We start from the raw sequence: 20,599 nt of genomic DNA, 5'->3' as shown, positions 1-20,599 counted from the left end.
AGGGTGCAACATGCTGTGTAATTTTACTGATCATATTAAAAAAAATTTCGTCCAACAACAACAAAAAACAAGTGGCAACCTATTGGCATTTTAACATGAGGGTCAATCAGATGGCAACCTCCGGGTCTGAGCATTATACCGAAAATTCCAGCAGGGGGCGCTGAAGAAGGTTTGCAAAAGCATTTGGGTCCATTCATTTAAATACAAAATGAGAAAACTTCTCACTTGATTTATTACCTCAGAATTTTTTTTTAGGACAACACTATGGTCTCAATCGCTAGTAAAAAATCTTCTTCAAGATAATTTGATATTAAAAGTTCAAATAATGGCCCCATTTAGAAGAAAATAGAAGATAAAGAATCGTATGATTTGGGGCGTGGCTACCTTTGATTGACAGGTCACTGACAAGGAGAGCCGTCATCAGGAGAGAAGCAGAACAATGCGTATCCACGGCAACATGTCAATAACGTTACATAGATATAAAAAAGGTTTAGATGTTTACCGGTTTGGTCTCATAACTTTGACCCTTTCACTGTATTTTCACTTAATGACAGTTTATTTGAACGTTTTGTTCAGTAAAAATGTCTTGTTCAGTGTTTGGTTGGACTAACAGACACTGCATGGAGTCGCTGTTCTTTTTTCTTAGGTAAATAACATACATTTTGTTTTTTGCTAGCCAAAACTAACATCCCAGTTAATGCTAAAGTTAATGCTAACATGAATTAGCAGCGGCTTCTCTCAGTCAGGTTGAGGTGTAGAGAGGCTGTCAGATCCCTCTCGCGCCTCCACAATCCAAATATGGTCTGCTCCCCGTATCGGAAACAAGATGGCGACGCAAGATGGCCGCTGAACTCGATGCTTCCAACCATAGACATATATACTGAAATAAAGTTACAATGTGGAAGCAATATGCAGAGGTGGGACTATATTTTATAACCTGCAGAGATCAGCATTGTTCCTTTCTCAGACCAGGAAAGTATTATTATTATGTATGAACTGTCCACTCAAAACAGTCTTTTGGGAAGACTTAGATTTTACTTGCCCAGATGTGTGTATACTGCCACCTACCAAAAGATTATTTTAATATGTTATGAATTATTTAATTTCAGCTGTCTGTATGGCTGTCACACACAAAACATGCTGATTTTAATGTGAAAATATTTATTTAAATTCAATAAAACATCTCTGCAACAATGGGCACAAGCTTATTTACACTTCTGAAGCTGCAAAACAATTATAACACATTGGAGAAGCAAAAAGTGGAAACACAGTGCGAAAAATGTGCGAAATGCTGATTTTTTAACCTGCAGTTCATTCACACACACACACACACACACACACACACACACAGTAATTGATCATTCATTCCTCTTCCTCAAACAAATCGAACAATGTTACAGACAATGAGGTAATACGTTAAAAGTGTGCAGCAATAAAGAAAAAACTTGTCAGTCCACATAGATAAAAAGGACTAAAAGTAAAAAAATAAATTAACATAAAGTGCAGGTAATACTGTCAGCATTTCATATAAAATCATCCTTCTGCAGCTGAATATTTTGCTTCTCACGACAGCGTGCAGGTGGAGGACTTGGGCGGCTGCTCCAGGATGGATTCACGCCGCAGGTCATTGGGCAAACCACCATCGGCTCCCCAAACTGTGAGCTCGCCGTAGATCCCCATCTCGATCATCTCCTCCTGCCAGGGGATGGAGATGCTCCCCGAGGCGAACTCATTAAAAAAACAATTGTCCTTTTCTTCGAGCTGCATGCCTTTAACTGTGGAGAAGGCACCGACAGCATCGATGTTCTTGGCGTAAACTGTCTTTGAGTCCGGCAAGAAAGGCGGAGTGAGGATCCCTGAGGAGACACAAGTTGTTTTAAAATTTATTTTTTTTAAAGTGTCACTGGAGGATCCTCCAGACACCCAGAGGGAGGTCTGGGCTAGCCCCCAAACATCCTCAAATCCTAGAAACGCCCCTGCATATAACTCACCTGTAGGGGGCTGCTGCAATTGGCAGAGCATGGCTTATAGATATGTATATCTATATAATCTTATACTGTCCATATTTTTATAGAAACTGTTTTGGATGCACATGTTGCATAAAGGGGAGAATCTTGCACCAACTTCTTCAAGATTAAATAATACATTTTGAAAACCAAGCCATAAGTGGATAGTGAAAATTAAGTATATACAGTCATGGAAAAAAATATTAGACCATTGTTTTCTTCAATTTCTAATACCTGGCATAACTAAAGGTATTTGGTTTGTTTGGATAAAATATAAAGATAACAACAAAAATAGCTCATACAGGTTTAATTTATGAGCTGATATCTAGACATTTTCCATGGTTTTCTTGATAATAACCAAAATCATTATCAAGATGGGTGGTCTAATAATTTTTTCCATGACTGAAAATACACACACACACACACACACACACACACACACACACACTGCCTGGCCACTTTATTAGGTACACCAGCACAATGATGTTATACAATCTAATCCAGCCATTAATTCTACTTTTACAAAGATGATAGTTTTTAAGGTTTTGTTGACTGTCAGAAAAGTAATAATTTTACTGTATGTTTATTATTGAGGTCACAGTGGGTGGTGGTGTACTGGAGTCCATTATTGACAGGTGTTTCTTATATTGTGGCACTCCCTTGTATCTAAATTTGTTGGCCAGAATAATAAAAACATCTCTTAATATAATACAGTCCAGTCCAGTCCACTACTGGAAATAACAACCTTCTTAATGAAAAAATGAACAACTCTTTGACAGTGCCAAACAAAAGTGAACATTATTATTATTATTGTAAATGCAGAATCTATGGAAGGAGATGTGCTATTGGATCACATTAGAAGACACAAGTAGACCTAATGAAGAAGAAAGTCGGTGTGTATACATTTGTTATTTAGAATATGAAATATTGGATTGATTACACAGACGCTCTCTACAAAAAGGGGCAGAACTGCCTCTTTTTCTTAAGGAAGCTCAAATCTCTTGACATCTGTAGTAAGATGCTGCAGATGTTTTCTCAGTCTGTGGTGGTAGTGTATTGTTTTATGCTTGATTTGATTTGATTTGATTTGATTTGATTTTATTGAGAACAGACCTGCGTTGAGTTTCCTCCAGTTGATCTCACTGAAGAAGGCGTGCGCCCTGATCTCGTCACATGATCCGTTCTTGAAGCCGAGCCTCTTGTCGACCTCTTTGACCAGCAGACCCTCACAGATGGACCGAGCGTTCTCACTGAACTTCTCTGGATACATCACTGTCTCGGTCAGGATCCGCTTCTTCACCACCTTATTCTCCACCTGCCAACAGCACAGAGAGCATGAGAGATTTACGTTTAAAACATCCAGTGTTAATGTCTTAAAGTCTGTGAATGGACCCGAGATTTAAGCTTTAAAAACAATAATCCTGTAGCACTTTTACTTTTTATACTGTGAGTACATTTAACTGATAAACAGTCAAATCTGGAACATAGTATTTTTTACACAGTGGTATGGTATATGGGTATGTAAAACATATGAATACTTGTCCACTGGCAGTGGTGGAATGTAACTAAGTTAATTTACTCAAGTACTGTACTTAAGTATAATTTTGAGTAGAGTATTTCCATTTTAAGTAACTTTATACTTCTACTCCACTACATTTTGAGGCAAATATTGTACTTTTTACTCCACTACATTTAGCTGACAGCTTTAGTTACTTTTCCGGTTGAGATTTAACATAAAAACACATGATAAATTTAAAGTAATTAGACATTTCTTTAATTAGATCTCATAACAGTATATTAAGTAGTTAAAATTAGTCCTATCTTTACAAAACTAAAACACGTCTTTGATAAATGAATTAATACAAATAATCTAATAATATATTAGAGTACATGAAACAATTTGAGTGGTGCCATTCTGCATAACGAGTACTTTTACTTTTGATAATTTAAGTACATTTTTTTGCTGATACTTAGGTAAGTTTTATATGCAGGACTTTTACTTGTAGTGGAGTAATTTCACAGTGTGGTATTAGTACTTTTACTTAAGTAAGGGATCTGAATACTTCCACCACCGTCCACTTGTTACTGTAATTGAGGGTTTCATTTATTTCAGAGCAGTATCAGCATTAGGCCACAAGTGGGCAAAGTTGAGTCATCAAGTCTTAATAAACTTACTGTATTTTCACACAGTTTAGTATAAATGGATTTTAACATCACAAGAAGAAATATATAAGAGCTGATTACACTGAGTAAAGAGGGACAGAGCCAAAAGAGCAAATAAAAACATTTTTAAAGCATTTAATACAAGTGGATTAAGAACAGGACATACACAGTATATTTACCTTCTCTCCTCGGGTCCTGAAGGGCCCCCTTGCAGCCATGAACTCAAAGAGAGTGACCCCCAGAGTGAAATAATCTACAGAGTAATCGTACTCTTCTCCTTTCAGCAGCTCAGGAGCCATAAACCCTGCAGGTCAGAGAGAAAAGGTCGTTGTGGCACTTTGTCTCATTCTTTAACTTTAACTGTATCACTTTCTGGACTCAACCAACAGTATTTGCAATGCGAATGTTGAGCGATTTCCTTCCTTTTAAAATGTTTAATTGCGAATTTGAAATAAAATGACATGTTCAATGCACGGTCAAAAAACTGTAGCTTCCATCAATATCTGAATCCAAACTGACCGGTTACATTCAAACCACAGCTAAAACTACACACAATAACATTTAAAAAAGAAGCAAAGAAGCGTTTTATCATTTATACATTACTAAATTATGCATTTCAGACCATTTTAAACCTTATGAATTGTAATGAAATTATCATTGGCAGTTTTTAATCTTTTTTTAAACTAAATTATTATCATTTATCGATTTTATTGGCTCTTACAGAGGTCACAGAACTGCTAAAAAACTGCTAAAAATTTTTAAAAAAATATGTTTTTTTTTTTTTTTTAAGAATCCTGTATTTCTTAAAACTAAAATCCTGAGATCAGAGAGTCAAGTGTTCAGGTTTCATGAGAAATTTTAAGGAACATGAAAATATATCAATCAAGCAGCACTGAGCCCATACATTAACAGATAGATGGCAAATAGAAGAAACAAGTTGAAATATGAATAAGTCAAACGTGGATAAGATAAGTAATCTCTGAAGAAAACAACAATGTGGTGTCTCTTTACAAAATAGGAAATAATAACTACCAGATAGAGCATATTTATGAAAATATACTGTATTTATATTCTCTATTCATGCTGATTTATGCATGGATTTATATATATTATTTTATTTATGTTTTTAAGATAACGCTGGTTGGAGCTGTACATTAAAGGTAAATGTCACATATGAGAACACAGATCAAGAGGAATAAACAGCTAGATTATAGTCAGTTTAGTGGGTTTTTAGTTGGACTGTACCTGGAGTCCCGGCGTAACCCTTGATTTTCGACTGATTGTCAGCGAGCTCCACAGCCAGGCCAAGGTCAGAGATACGGACGTTACCTGTGAGAACAAACAAGCAGCTGCTGGGTAAAGTCAAGAGCCGGGCACGTCACAGATACGAATGTTGACCTGCGGCACTACGTCTCTGAGACGTTAACCTGCAGTGGCACGATAACTGAAAGATGTCCTTGTGTTAGACTCTTTAGGTGTGATGTGTGTGAGTGGTTCAGTTTGTTTATAGAGCGTGTGTGTGTGTGTGTGTGTGTGTGTGTGTTTTGACCTCAGGAGGGCAAGAATGAGATGTATTGTTAAAGTCAAGGTGAGCTTTAATTTTATTACAGTAAAAGCACAAACCACTGTATCTGTTGTAGTCTTTATAAGTGGCTAGAGGTTTAAATGTCATTGTTATAAAGGAGTCATTTTGGGAATGTGCCCAAAGGATGCTACTCTCAGGTCTGTACAAGATATATGAGGCTGGAGCCAAGAGACGGTTAGCTGAGCGTAAGTTAGCATCAAGACAGTTACCTTGGTTGTGTTTAAAAAACTCCAGTTAGTCACCCAGAACAACGACAACTTCTCATTTTTACACTTGGATTTTTGTACAGATGAAAAAAAAAGAGATATAACATATAAAACTGTGAGTTTTTGAGGTGGAGGTGGGCAGATTTCGCCACCTTTGAACCACGGACTGTATAAAAAACACCGGGATGACTCCCATTGATTTGTGGACTACAGTTTTGAAATTTTGCCATCTTGACCGTCACCATCTTGGTTTTATGGTTGCCAGAAGTGACCATATTTTGACAAAAAAAATTGAACTGACTGAGAAGCTAAATTAAATTAAGATTAAGAATCCATGCTGTAATGTCTATTTAACTCTAGATGGGATAATAACTTTCAATATGAGCGTCATGCTGTTTTGAAGAAGACTTGAAACTAGCGATTGAGACCATAAACCCTTAAGGAAAATGTTTGCTGAGGTAAATAGATCAAGTATGAAGTGTCCATTTTCTCATTGACTTTCATACAATTGGATATCTTTTTGCAACCAGTAGAGTCGCCCCCTGCTGGTTGTTAAAAAGAATGCACATACTAGTCTTTAGGCTAACGTTAAGATTAGCTCACAATCATTTTGCTCCAAATTTATATTTAAGAGAAAGACATGAGAGTAGTATGAATCTTCTTGTCTAACTCTCAGGCAGAAAGATAACAAGCAAATATCAAACTGTTTCTAGTGGTCCAAAAACTCAGACAGTAAACCATGATTCACTGTTGAACCAGTATGGCGTCTTGAATGTATAAAACATCTTTCAGATTAAATGACTTCAGGCTACATTTAAGAACACAAGAGACTTCATCTTTAGATTTTGAGTGTCTGACCTTGATTATCCAGCAGCACATTCTCTGGTTTGAGGTCTCTGTAGATGATCCTCTTCTGGTGGAGGTGCTCCAGGCCCTGGATGATCTGAGCAGCGTAGTAGCAGGCCCGAGGCTCATTAAACCCCGGGTTGTTCTCATCCACGTTATACATGTGATACCTAATGGCACAACGGAAGGATTATGGAGAAACTTCAGGTATCACTGTGAATTGCTGATTGCTGATTGTGGTCAGTGTCAGTGAGAGTGAATGAGATTTAACCTCAGATCTCCTCCGTTCATGATGGTCATGACCAGACACAGCTCTGTTTTGGACTGGAAGGCGTACGCCAACGAGACGATGAACCTGCTGTGAACTCGAGCCAGAATCTTCTTCTCCACCATCGCCCCCTACAGGACAGGAAGGGACGGCTGATATGAGAACATATTTACCATGTGTACAGCACTCTAATTCTATACAATAAACATACAAATATGTATTTTTTTAGGAGTATAGTTATCTATTTATTGCTGAAGCAGCAATTCTGTCAATTTCCTGCAAATATGTTTTCTTTATTTTATATTATTGGGAGGTGAAAAGATCACGTATTGCCCCTTTAATACTTATTTTTTAGATGCAGATTTGGAAAATAACAACATTTCCAGGCCTCAAATGAGTCACAAAAATGCTTACCATAAGTATTTTTTCTAATCCTCAAAATGACAATAAAAAAAAAAATTGGAATTTCAAAACTGCTATTATTTCACACACGGTTATGTATATTATTAACACTTCATTTAAACTTGTAAGGAGGTTTCCCTCTATTACAGAGAACAGCACTCTACTTTAGACTGTTATAGTCTTTATTGGACACAGTAGCTATCATTTATCTGTAGTCATGAGTTTGCTGCACTGTAAGCCTTTTGCTTATGCATTAACAGTGTGGAATTAATGTCTGCCCTGTCTGGCAGTGAGAGTAATTAAGCAAATATTAACGATTTGTGCTTATAATGCATGCCTGCAGGAGCTCTCTCATCAAGTCTGTCTAGTGCAGGAAAGTCACCACAAACACCAAACACTGCAAGTCTACTATACTGCGAAATATAGAGCTTTCCCTGGCGGTGATATCCTTAATTGGCATTGTGTGAAATTATTCGGTAATGGCTTGAATGTAACGGACATGTCCTGTTCTCCAGCTTTAAAAAAGGTGTCATATACCTGTACATTTCTCGGTCTTGAAGAGCTTGAGAGTTAGCTGCACAACAACACTGCAACATCCATTCAAGGAGTTAATTTTCCAAAATACATAGTTGCATTTGAATGCAGCATTTCAGAGCACCTTTGAGTTAAGTTTAATCATGATGATGCACAAGAAAAATAGTTTGTTTTCCCCATATAAATAATGCTACGTGGCGCTAACCATTACTTTGACCCAATTGTATTGATATTGATCAATCTGGAGTAGCATTTCAGCTTCCAAATACAGTAAAAAGTTATATTTTGTATACGTTTGTTGTATCTGTGGTTGCATCTTTAACTTGTGAAAACAGGGTCATTATAGCATCATCATTTTTTGAGCTGAAGTTTAAGTCATCTTCCAGTTTCTGTTTTGGGGTTTAAGCATAAGATTAGAGAATCCACTGGAGAGCTGCTCCATTTATAAACATGGCAGGACTGGCAATCTATAAGGAGATCAAAATGCTCTAATGCTGAGGGCTCTAATCATATAAGCCAAAGGTGCCTAGCGTGCAAGGCTCCATCTAGTTACTGACCGTTGTTTAGTGAAGAGGGATTACACAGATACTGTAAATAGCAAGACCACGACTCACGTTTGTAGATTTCAGTATCAGTAATAGCTTTGTGCAGCTCAAGCAACAGAACTTTGACTCCTTAATGACTTGTCCTCTTACCTCATTGCCTTTTCTCTTCTTCAGCCTCTTCTTGTTGAGTTTTTTGCAGGCGTACAGTTTCCCCGTGGCCTTCATTTGACACGCAGACACTTCCCCAAAACCCCCTTTTCCCAAAACACGAAAATCCAAAAACCAGTCCTCTGCAATGGGCTGCATCTCCAACCACTTCCACTGCAGGAACCTTTTCAGATACATGCTTTCCAGAAAGAAAGTGTAGGGGACTTCCTTGAGGAAGTCCTTCACGTTGTCCATGATCTCACTGAAAAGATCATCCCCGGCCTCTTGGTGTTTCTCTTTGACCTTTGTGATGCCGTTTTCTGGCAGGAAAGGGCAGAAATACTTGGCGTCAGGCTCCATGTACCGGGACATGATCTTGCTGGCTTTTTTGACTCGCTCTTCATCCTCAGCCATGTTGTATTCCTCGATATCCTTCCACAGGCGGCAGGGGCCTTTATATTCCTTGTTGGAGTCCAGGAACTCCTGGAAGAGACGTTTGCCGATGGGCTGCTCCACACAGACGGTATGGAAGCCCAAATCTAAAGTCTCCCGCAGTCCTTCACACACTGTGATGTGAGGCAACTTCAGGAGAGAGTGGTACTTCTTGTCTCGGTTGGATGTAGGGTCGGTGGTGCCATCACAGCTCCCGCGGGCTGAGATGTAGGCAGAGTTGGCCACCACTGTCGTCAGGCCACCAATATCCATGATGACCCGGTCAGAAAGTGGCGGAGGGACAGAGAAAGGAGTGAGATGGACAAACAACCAGTAGAAAAGGTGCAGAAGTTGGAAGCAAACCTCTGGAGGTGCAGAGAGAAGAAGTCGTGCAGATGATATGTGACTATTTTCCAAATAATAATGAGATGAGATGTGGATTTCCTCTTCAGAAGCAGAGAATATGTTAAATCTGACCGTCTGCTCGCTGCAGACAGCCACAGAGAGCTCAGAGTTTCTTCCACACACATGCAGACACACATGAGGATCTACCTGACTCATCACCTTTCCCCCAAAGGGATTTGTCCACTACACTGTAATGCTTTATCCTGTGCTACTAACCCAACTGCACGCTGTAGACAAGAGGAAGAGAAGGGAACAGATAGTGAAAACAAAGACCGAGGATACATGATGGAAAGGAAATGAAAAAAGCGAGAGGAGGAGGGATGAATGTGGCATGCATGTAGTGGGCTGGTAGAAGGAATGCAGTGAGACTCAGGGAGAGAAAAAGAGAGAGAGAGAGAGAGAAAGAGAGAGAGAGAGAGAGAGGATAGTGAAGTGAAAACAGAAGTTAACATCATGCTTTTGCAGATTGCTGATTTTGTACTCTTTTAATCAAATTTGGCCAATGTTATCTCTCTCTATTACCCTTTACCACAAGGAAACACTAATTTTGTCTCAAAACCTAACAATTATCTTTAAAATATGAGGTATCCATAGTTTTTAGCCAATATCTGCAAAAAACTTAAGATATTCCATTTAAAGAATTACTCTTTTTTTCTGGAATCCTGTGTCAATTTTAGCATTTATCATGAGATCGTGATAGGACAGGAAAAAAAGTCAATCGGAGCAGAAAGAATGGAAATAATAGTTACAATAAATCCGTTTTTAAATATAGAGAAATATAGACTCCAGCCCTCCAGATGTGTTAGAAACAGGGATCTTGCAGCTGCCCCTTATTAGAAAAAAAATGATAGGGACCCTGGATGTGTTATTTAGTATTTTGTATGTCATAATACATAGTATATTTTCTTTCCAAGGTCTTTTTATTAATTGTTATTCAGGAATAAAACAGTTAACTGTACAAAGACAAAAGAAACAACACACACTCTTGTCACAACCCATCCAACTATCCAGCAAAAAAAACAAAACAAAACAAAACAAAACAAAACAGACAAACAGCTAAATCAGAAGAAAATGTTAAATCATGGACAAATAAACTTTAAATTATAGTTATAGTACATGTCGTAGTAAATTACAAGACAAAGAAATTATCTTTACATTGAAAGAAAATCAAAATCCAGTGAATTGAGGGGGGAAAAAAGCAAACAAAAAACAGTAATAACAATAAAAATAAATATAGAAATAACTGAAATTTAAAAAATGCACAGATTAATTATTAGGATAGAGGAATGAGATGCATAAATAACAATTGTGGAAAAGAAAATACAAAAACAAAAAGCTACTCTGAGATGACTGTATAGTGGGATTTTCAAAAATTGTTAAGAATGGTTGCCACACTTGTAAAATTAACTCTCCGTTCCCTGGACAGTATATCTAATTTTCTCTAGATTCATACAGGACATAATATCTCTAATCCAGTGTGAGGGAGGGACAGAGTCGTCCATTTGTGTAAAATAGCTCGTTCGGCAGGCAGAGAAAATCATTTTTGACACTTAACGTTGATCTAAACTTACTTTCCTTCCTTATTACTTCAGTTAAATGTTCCAACCCAAACTGGCTCTTTGTCAAGTACAGAATCAAACGGATGAGCGCTTTAGTTTATGTTTCGATGTGTGAAATTTAAATCTGCAGTGCTTCACCTTGTCTGTTGTCATTATAAACGAAGCCCGCCTGGCTGTTCAAGGTGATCCTCACGTTTCTCCGAGGAGTGAAGGACGTCAAGTTCACCTGTTTCTACGTTGGCCCGCCTCAGCCTCCGTATGCACCTTATCTCGGCCCTATAAATGGTGAATGAGAGATAACACATACATCACACTCTGGAGTGACGTCTAGGGAGTGAGTTTTACTGTAAAAGAGAATGAGACAGGAGACGGATAAGACATTAGTACAAACCTGAGAGTGCCTCAAAATCTGTGGGGAGGGACAGGAAGGAGAGAGGAGAAACACATATATCTGTGAGTGAGGGAGAGAAGAAGAGAAGTAAAAGGTCTGCTGTGGATCCTGCTCAGCTCAGACCTTCATCATGGCCGCCCTGAAGGAGAAGAGGACCTGTGGGCAGCGATGTGAAGACTTTGGCCGTTTTGTCTGGAACTCAGATGAAGGGAAGTTAATGGGGAGAACGCCAGAGAAATGGGGTAATTATAACTTCAGTGACTTCTCCTGTGAATTATACATTACATAACCTTGAAAATATACAGTGGGGTGTCTGAAGCACAGTACAAGGACTTTATATTAAATATGAGACTGTGGAGGAAATATCCTAGATGATTGAGAAATACCTACTTTTCTATATTATTAACACAATGTCAGTGTCTACTTAAATAAAATAAATTGAAGTTCTTTATTGTCATAAACACAGAAATTACACTTAATTACAGCAGTCATTGGTGCTGAAATTCTTCTATTCTTCTATCTAATTGTATACAATAAACATACAAATATGGGGTTTTTTTTTAGGAGTATAGTTATCTATTTATTGCTGAAACAGCAATTCTGTCAATATCCTGCAAATATGTTTTCTTTATTTTATATTATTGGAAGGGTGAAAAGATCATGTATTGCCCCTTTAAAACTTGTTTTTTCAATGCAGATTTGGAAAATAAGAAAATTTCCGGGCCTCAAATGAGTCACAAAAATGCTTACCATAAGTATTTTTTCTAATCCTCACCATGACAGTAAAATAAAAAAAATTGGAATTTCAAAACTGCTCTTATTTCACACATGTTATGTATATTATTAACACTTCATTTAAACTTGTAAGGCATTGAGGTTTCCCACATTTACAGTGATGACGAGTACATTTACAAACAGTACAAAAATACGAAATTAAAATACAGACAACAGACAAGATGAATAAATAAGTAAAAATGCTATTAAAATGACCTAAGCTAAAAACAGTTGCAGGAAAGTTTGAAATTAAGCTATGAAATTGACAAAATGTTATGGGCTTATTTATCCTCAGTGCTAGTTGAAGATCATCCTAGGTCGCGGGGGCTTTTAAACAAAAGGCTGCATGGGGAACTATGAGTAAACCAATTATTTGATTGTGTTAAATAGTGTCCATAATTCCAATCAGGTAGTCTTGTTAGGTCGGGAAGTTAACCCTCCTGTTATGTTTGTTTCTCAGGAACAGCAATGTTCGTAGGTCAATTTGACCCGGGACATGTTTAATTATCCAAAAGTGTAAGAAACTAAAAAATCCCAATAAACATAACAATTTCAATGAATATTTAGTGCAATGGTGTTCTTTACCTCTCACAGATCAGGGTCCAATGAGGATAATTCACTTGTTTTTCATTTTTTTTAAAAGTATGTTAAAATTTTTTGTGTACATTGGAAAGAACCACATAGAGAATACAATTTACATGACATTGATTTTTTTTTTTTGATTTTTTTTTTTACATTTTGAAATTCTTTTTTTTTAATGAAGAAAATACTTTTAACTATTTTTTTTTTTAGATATTTAAACTTTGAAATAGGTCAATTTGATCTGCAACATAACAGGAGGGTTAAAATGCAGGAATAAAATGCAATATGAAATTAGATTATAATAAAACTGTATTAAAGTGTGTTTGGGAACCTTCTGACACGTCACATTCAAGGACCCAGCAGGACATAGTTTGGGACACGATCAAGGTTAATTTCTGATATAGCACTGAGATCATGACTAATATGACGCTTTATATTAAGGACCAATGAGAACCACAGTCTGTATGTTCCTGTGTACCGTTCTCTGTGACATTTTCTGTCCTTTAATATCTCAGTTTGTTTGCAGCATGTGAGCAAAGACAGATAAGCCTGCAGTTGTGATAAGTTTCTTTTTTTTTAAGTCGTTCCCCTCTCTGTTTGATCTTACAATCAGATTAAATTGTAGTTCATATCGACAGAGGACACCTTGAACTCAGTGAATATGGACATACACCTCTGTGACCGCACTCAAAAACCCTCCGCTGTGTCTCATTAAGCAAATATAAAAATCTGAAAAATCTGTGTACTGAACAATCAAGAAACATTCAATATTTCACTCTTGCAGACAACTTGCAGAAAATTAACAATATTAAAACATCAGAGGGACAAAGAGAGAGGAGGGATGCCACCATGACTATTTACTGTGTTAATAAAACAAAAACTCTCCGTTAAAGTGGAGGAGTATCGATGGAAATTGGGACACAACTACTCTTACATATCAAGCTATTAATGGCGTTTCCAGCAAAAAATAGCTGTAAATTATGATATAAATGTAAATATTTAGTACACTTTGTTTCACAGGCAATGCTGCATGTGCTTTAGCCCTTTGAGGTTATTTTTATAATGCAAAGTTCATTAGAAATCAAATTTTTTATTATTATTATTATTATTGATAATACTACTACTACTACTACTATTACTACTACTAATAATAATACATTTGATTTCTAATGCACTTAACATTATAAAAATGATTATAAAAATGATCTCAAAGGACTAAATAATAATAATAATAATAATATTAATAATAATAATGCTGTTAACATTTATTTTTTATATATATTTATGTATTCTCTGCATCATTGTTATATTTGTATTTCACATGTATAGTCTAGATGCAAATTTTTTGCATTTTTTGTATTTAATTTATTTTAAAAAACTTTGCTTGTGTTTCTATCATTACCGTTTACATTTTATTAAAATTCTACCTTTTTCTCAAAATGTTTTGTAAATTTTATTTATTTTTTGTCATGTCATTTGTGATTGAAATATATGCATAATGTTTTGTCTGACGTGAAACATTAAACATTTTTGCGATTAATGTTTTTTTAACTCTCCCCTTCCCAGTGTACATCAGTCTGTATTATGTGGCCTTCTACGTGGTGATGACGGCCCTCTTTTCTCTGGCCATCTGGACCCTCATGTACACCTTGGATCCGTACGCCCCGGACTACCAAGACCGGTTAAAATCGCCGGGTAACATAAAAACATGAAAGCAACAATAAGACAATGAAGCTTTGAATTAAACCTCAGTTAACCAGGTTTCTGTTTGTTCAGGGGTAATGGTGTGGCCGGACACTTATGGGGAGGAAATTGTGGAAATCAACTACAACACATCAGACAAATGCAGCTGGATGAAGATGACCAGGATCCTGAATAAATTCCTGACGCGTCAGTATTTATTCCCTCCATCATGTTGGAAGGTTGATATTTAAAGGCATCTAAATCTTTCTTTGTGTCTCTCTCGTTCAGCCTACAATGACACCAAGCAGCTTGAATGTAACAACTACAACTGTACGAAGGGAAAGTACTTCATCCAGAACAGCTTCACGGCCCCGAACAAGACCAAGTGGGCCTGCCCCTTCCTGCAAAGCATGCTGGGACCCTGTTCAGGATTTGAGGACCCAACCTTTGGCTACAACTGCAGCATGCCGTGTGTCATCATCAAGATGAACAGGGTACGCCAAATTCATAAAATGTATTAAAATTATAATTTTATTTATTATTATTATTATTATTATTATTATTATTATTATTATTATTGCTATTGGTAGTAGTAGTAGTAGTAATACATTTATTTTTTTAGATTATTGTTATTATTGTTATATTATCAAATGTTCTGTTGGGGTTTTTTTTGCCTTTCATTCATCTTTTAGTCTCGCTTTTATCTTTTTAATATATATAATATAAATAATACACTAATAATTTCTAATATAAATAAAACTCATGTATTATTATATGATGATTGCTATTTAATTTATATATATATATAATTTATTAATATATATATATTTTATATTTTTTGTTTTGTTTTGTTTTTTATATATCATTTAAAAATATATATTTCTTTTCTTTTCTTTTTTTTTAGATTTACACTGTTTTTTTAATATTGAAATATATTGTATCGTGTGCACTGGTCTTTAACTGTTTCATTGTTTTTGGTCTTTTTTTAACGATTTTTCTAATTTTGTCTTACTATCAACTTGTCAGTCATCTATAAAGTACTTAATACTTTGTATGAAAGCTGCTATACAAATAAGCTTTATTTGACTAATTGATTAATAAATATTGTTTCTGCAGATCATCAGCTTCCTGCCAACTAATAGCTCTAAGATTCCCTTATATGTCAACTGCACTGTGCTGGTGAGTAACAACTGTTTATATTGACTTTAACAGCAGATATTAGAACCACTAGAAGAAGGATAGTGATACTGGGACAGCAAAAAGATAAAGAGACGAATTGACCATAGATCAAAAATAACTAAATAAAAATCTAAAAGAGACAGTGATTTGTGATTTTGGGCTATGTAAATAAAATGACTTGACTTGACAGGCAAACAAAGCTTAACCCTCTGGGGTCTATGATGCTGTCCTGATCAAATCACGTGACGTTTAACAAAAAAACTAGCTCACATGGAGCGCTGCTATCAACTTCACTCCACTTGACTTGAAACTTTCTTCCAATTTTTGTTTGACATTCCGCCGTCATGTAAAACCAAAGATATGGTAGTTTTAATTTGATGGTACAGAAATATTTGAGCGTTGGTGTAGCTCTCTGTGTAATTTCGCACATAGTTTGTTTTGAAGAGTTGCAGCTAACAAGGAAAAAAAGTCTATAAATATACATGTTTTTATGGGACTTTTTGTCTACACTTTTATTATATTTAATTTTTACCTTTTATATGTTCATATTTGTATCCTATGTTTACATTTTCAAGTTCCAAAACAGTTCATTGTGCATATTTGTGTTTTTTATTGTAATAAATAGTATAATTTTTCAACTCGGTTTTCATGATTTTTGGGCTTAATATGTTGATAAAGTAGGTTAAAGTGAGAAAATAATTGTCAGATCATATAGGTGAAGAAAAATAGATACCCCAGAGGGTTAACATAGATCGTTCATTAACAGATGTAATGAAAAATCCAAATAAAATTTCTTGTGCTGCAAATTAAACAATTTTACACTTCTATAAAGTTTGGGGGCTTCGAGAGAGACAAATTAAAAATCATAGTCAATGCATCAGAGGCAGAGACAGGCTACATTTCCCATAATCCAACTCTTCTTGCCTGGTAAACACTCGCATCTTTCAAACTCAACAACCCCACTTTGAAACACAGACTTTCTGTAATATTAGTCGTCTCTGCATCACTGAGGGTTATTTTCTCTGACTTGACAAAGCTCCTCCAGGGTCACATGAGACATTATACAACGGTTTCCTCGGGAGTTTCACTTGTAATGACCCATTAAACATGATTACATTTTTTCTCTCATGTGTGTGTGTGTGTGTATTTAGGATGGAGAAGAAAATGTGGCCAAAATCGAGTATTTTCCTGACAATGGAAATATCGATCTCTCTTACTTCCCTTACTACGGAAAACAGGCCCAGGTGAGAGCAAATAAACAACGGTTTACGTTGTTCAAAAATGTGCTTTGTAAAAGTAATGTTCCCACACTCACTGTGTGTCATGTGGTTTGTGGCAATATGAATAAAAGTACATTTCTAACTGTTTGTAAAAAGGCCCCTGTGTTATAAAACACGTGGTGCATATCCCCAAATAAACTTCACAGTTTATCATGTTGCAAAGATTTTGTGTCACCACAGAATTTCAAATCAATAAAGAAAATATTTGTAGATTTTGAACCAGTCTTTATGCTAAAATAAGCTTGAGGTGTCAATCTTTACACCTAACTCGCAGCAACAAAGTGAATAAACAAATTATAGAAAAATAGAAATAAAAAGTAAAAAGTCGATCTCACATCAGTAACCAGAGATTCTCGTTTTCTTCAGCCTACTTACGTGAACCCGCTGGTGGCCGTGCGTTTCAGCCTGGTCAAAAAGAGGGCGGCCAAGATCCAGTGCAGAGTGGTCTCCACAAAGATCAGCTACCAAAACTTCCACGACCCCTACGAGGGAAAAGTCGACTTCTGCATCAAAGCAGTGAAATGAGAAGCAGAGGAGAAGATACTCATGTAACAGCTAACCTGTCAGTCACAGATAGAGCAGGTGTCCACAGATCAACAGTGACTGTTATTTAACATTAAAACAAATTGTGTTCAGCAGTACAGGCCCACGTGTAAATGTCTGAGCGGTGCTTTTATATCATCACGATTTGTCATGCTTTGATGAGTGATTCATGAGTCTCTTTGTCAACCGATTTTTAGATTTTACCATGGCATTAATTAATGAAATATTTAAAATCAATGTATTCTCATGTAACCTGATGCTAATTTAAACTTACCATCTTACTCACCATCTTTCTGCATGTGTCCTCCTCTCCCCTCTTCATACTCCAGAGGAAAAAACACAAACGACCGACCATGTTGATAAATGTAGCTAATGCATCCTAAAAACATCTTTCTAAATAAAAACATATTCCAAGTTTTGTCTGTCTTTTTTTAATTTATTTTTTTCAATTTATTTATTTTTTGTATTACTTTTTTCCTGCGTTTCTGCGCATGCGCGGCCCGCTGTGCTTCTGCGCATGCGCAGTTTTTCGCTTCTGCGCATGCGCGGCTGTTTTCGCTTCTGCGCATGTGTGATTTTCTGTGCATGCGCATTGTCCAGAAAGGCCGCGCATGCGCAGTACCGCTAAAAACTGCGCACGCGCAGAAGCGGAAAAAAGACCGCGCACGCGCAGAAGCGAAAACGGCCGCGCATGCGCAGAAACGCAGAAAATAATAATGAAAATTAAAATAAATAAATAAATTAAAATTAAAATAAAAAAAATTAATAAATTTAAAAAATTAAAAATTAAAAATTAAAAACAAACAAACAAAAAAATTAAATAAAGAAAAAAATAAATGTAAAAAAAAAAGGAAGAAAAAAAGTAAAGAAGTAAAAAAGACAGTGGTGGAAGAAGTGTTCAGATCCTTTACTTCAGTAAAAGTACTAATACCACACTGTGAAATGACTCCACTCCTCTCATTTTAACTACCTAATTAACTTTTAAGTGGTTTAATTTATAAAAAATGGGTAATCATTTTAAATGTATCATGTTTTTCATTTTAAATCTAACTAAAGCTGTCAGCTAAATGTAGAGGAATAAAAAATACAATATTTGTCTCAAAATGTAGTGGAGTAGAAGTATAAAGTTACATAAAATGTACATAAAAGTACCTCAAAATTTTACTTTAAGTCCAGTACTTGAGTAAATGTACATAGTTACTTTCCACCATTGCTACCTGCCTCTTCTAACTTATACATATTAGTTAAGAGTCCTCCTTCAGAAACTGTATGAGGATTAAAGGGATAGTTTGTGCATTATTATACAAAACTTGGTACAATTATTGTCAATGCTCTCCTGAGGATAACCCTTTAAGGTTTTATTGATCGGCCCCTACTGTGGTGGCAGTCTAATTTCATATTTGATACCGTGGCCACACTATAACACTTAAGGCAATGAAATTCATAGGGGTGGTATAGACTGGCCCCTGTAACGCACACACCCCGCATGCCCTGACACGCGTGAAATGCGAGGGCCCATTCAGTACTGCTTGTTATTTTTATAGTGGTGGAAGATGTTTTCAGATCCTTTTTTTTTTCAGTAAAAGTAGATATGTTAAAAATAAGTATGATCAGTCTGACAGAAATTTGTATCAAAAGTTACGTATTGTGCAAGTAAATGTTCCCAGTCATTGTTTCACTACTACATCTGATGTTTAAGGATAAATATTACTGTTGCATTCATGCATATGTTGTATTTTACTGCTGTAGATGTTTAAGGTTGTGCCTATTCTAACTCCTTTATATTCTGTTGAATAGTAGCAATGCATCATATTCTGTAAGATCATCATTACTTTGAAACACTGAAATCTAAAAAGTGAACTTTTTGTAATGAAAAATCTGTAACGTTTTACATTTTGTATTCAGGGAAACTCCAAAAATGTAATTTTGCACTTCCATTCCAGTTTAGGGTTCAGAGAGACAAATTAAAAATCATAGTCAATGCATCAGAGGCAGAGACAGGCTGGATTTCAGTCCCTACATTTCCCATAATGCAACTCTTCTTGTCTGATAAACACTCATATCTTCAAACTCAACAACCCCACTTTGTAACACAGACTTTCTGTTTTATTTGCATTCTCTGCGCCACTGAGGGTTATTTTCACTGACTTGATAAAGCTCCTCCAGCGTCACATGAGACATTATACAACGGTTTCCTCAGGCTGAGTTTCACTTGTGATGACCCATTAAATATGATGAAATTTTGTTATGATGAACACAGAGTGCAGTAGCAGAATTTTCTCAACAAATAAAGGAACATTTCATCCCATTTATCACAAATGTGGGTTTCACTGGATAGGAAGTGGTTGGAAAAAATCCTAAAAGTAATTAAAAACTGAAAATAAGATGCATAAAAAACCTCATAGTGGTAGTAAAGTACAGTACTATATATAAATATACCGAGTGACATTCCTCCACTGATTGGTTATAGCTTTCCCAAAAAACAGTATACCGCCAAAAAAATCAATTCACAAACAGTCTGTATAGTATTTGTAAGTCGTTAAGTCTGCAGTACTGCCGCTAATAGGATGATGATGATGAGGTTTGTAACAAAATCTGCTGACAGCAGAATGTGTGGGTTATCAGCTTACACAGTGCAGACACACTGCAGCGATATTAAAAAGGACACATTATTAATATTGAGTCATTAAATTAATCTTTGTTTTCCTGCACTTTCTTTTAATGTCCCACATGGTGGTGCAATTTTATCTAAAATGCTGAAATATATATTATGAAAACCAGAATAAAACCAGACGTTGGGCTAAGTTGCCTTAGTTTCCTCTGATAGATGTTAATAAAATGTAAATACTGAATAGTTCAGTGTCCTTAGCTTAAAATAAGCTCTCCCCACCCTTTACCTTAATCTCTGGGGTCTTTACTTTAACTTTACTGCAACCAACATCAAATATATCTTTGTTAAATTATAAAGATCAAAACAAAATGATGATGAATGGTATGCTTTTGAACATTATATATATATGTTCGCCTCCCGCCTGCGGCTCTTCTGAGTGGAGTTTGCATATTCTCCAT

General features: G+C 36.1%; 2 protein-coding genes and 1 long non-coding RNA gene across 3 annotated transcripts; 1 reads left to right on the top strand and 2 right to left on the bottom strand.

Annotated features, from left to right (window-relative positions):
• Positions 1-1,324: 1,324 nt before the first annotated feature.
• On the bottom strand, positions 1,325-9,407 carry grk1a (G protein-coupled receptor kinase 1 a). Its single transcript, XM_059345613.1, has 7 exons — positions 8,706-9,407; positions 7,078-7,205; positions 6,819-6,976; positions 5,415-5,498; positions 4,349-4,473; positions 3,120-3,321; positions 1,325-1,856 (listed from the first exon to the last, which is right to left on the bottom strand). Exons 1-7 carry the CDS (start codon positions 9,405-9,407, stop codon positions 1,564-1,566), a joined length of 1,692 nt encoding a protein of 563 aa, XP_059201596.1. The 3' UTR covers positions 1,325-1,563.
• A 744-nt stretch (positions 9,408-10,151) lies between these two features.
• Positions 10,152-17,676, bottom strand: LOC131981360 (uncharacterized). Its single transcript, XR_009395304.1, has 3 exons — positions 17,363-17,676; positions 11,490-11,549; positions 10,152-11,374 (listed from the first exon to the last, which is right to left on the bottom strand). It is a non-coding gene; the product is annotated as an uncharacterized LOC131981360 (long non-coding RNA).
• LOC131981355 (potassium-transporting ATPase subunit beta-like) lies at positions 11,421-17,512 on the top strand. Its single transcript, XM_059345626.1, has 7 exons — positions 11,421-11,731; positions 14,412-14,540; positions 14,622-14,735; positions 14,817-15,022; positions 15,645-15,707; positions 16,859-16,951; positions 17,354-17,512. The coding sequence occupies exons 1-7, from the start codon at positions 11,620-11,622 to the stop codon at positions 17,510-17,512; spliced, it is 876 nt and encodes a 291-aa protein (XP_059201609.1). The 5' UTR covers positions 11,421-11,619.
• Positions 17,677-20,599: the final 2,923 nt, after the last annotated feature.

Source organism: Centropristis striata, chromosome 2 (genome assembly GCF_030273125.1).
Source record: "Centropristis striata isolate RG_2023a ecotype Rhode Island chromosome 2, C.striata_1.0, whole genome shotgun sequence".
NCBI classification, from domain to species: domain Eukaryota; kingdom Metazoa; phylum Chordata; class Actinopteri; order Perciformes; family Serranidae; genus Centropristis; species Centropristis striata.
This window is presented reverse-complemented; position numbering and strand designations above follow the sequence as displayed.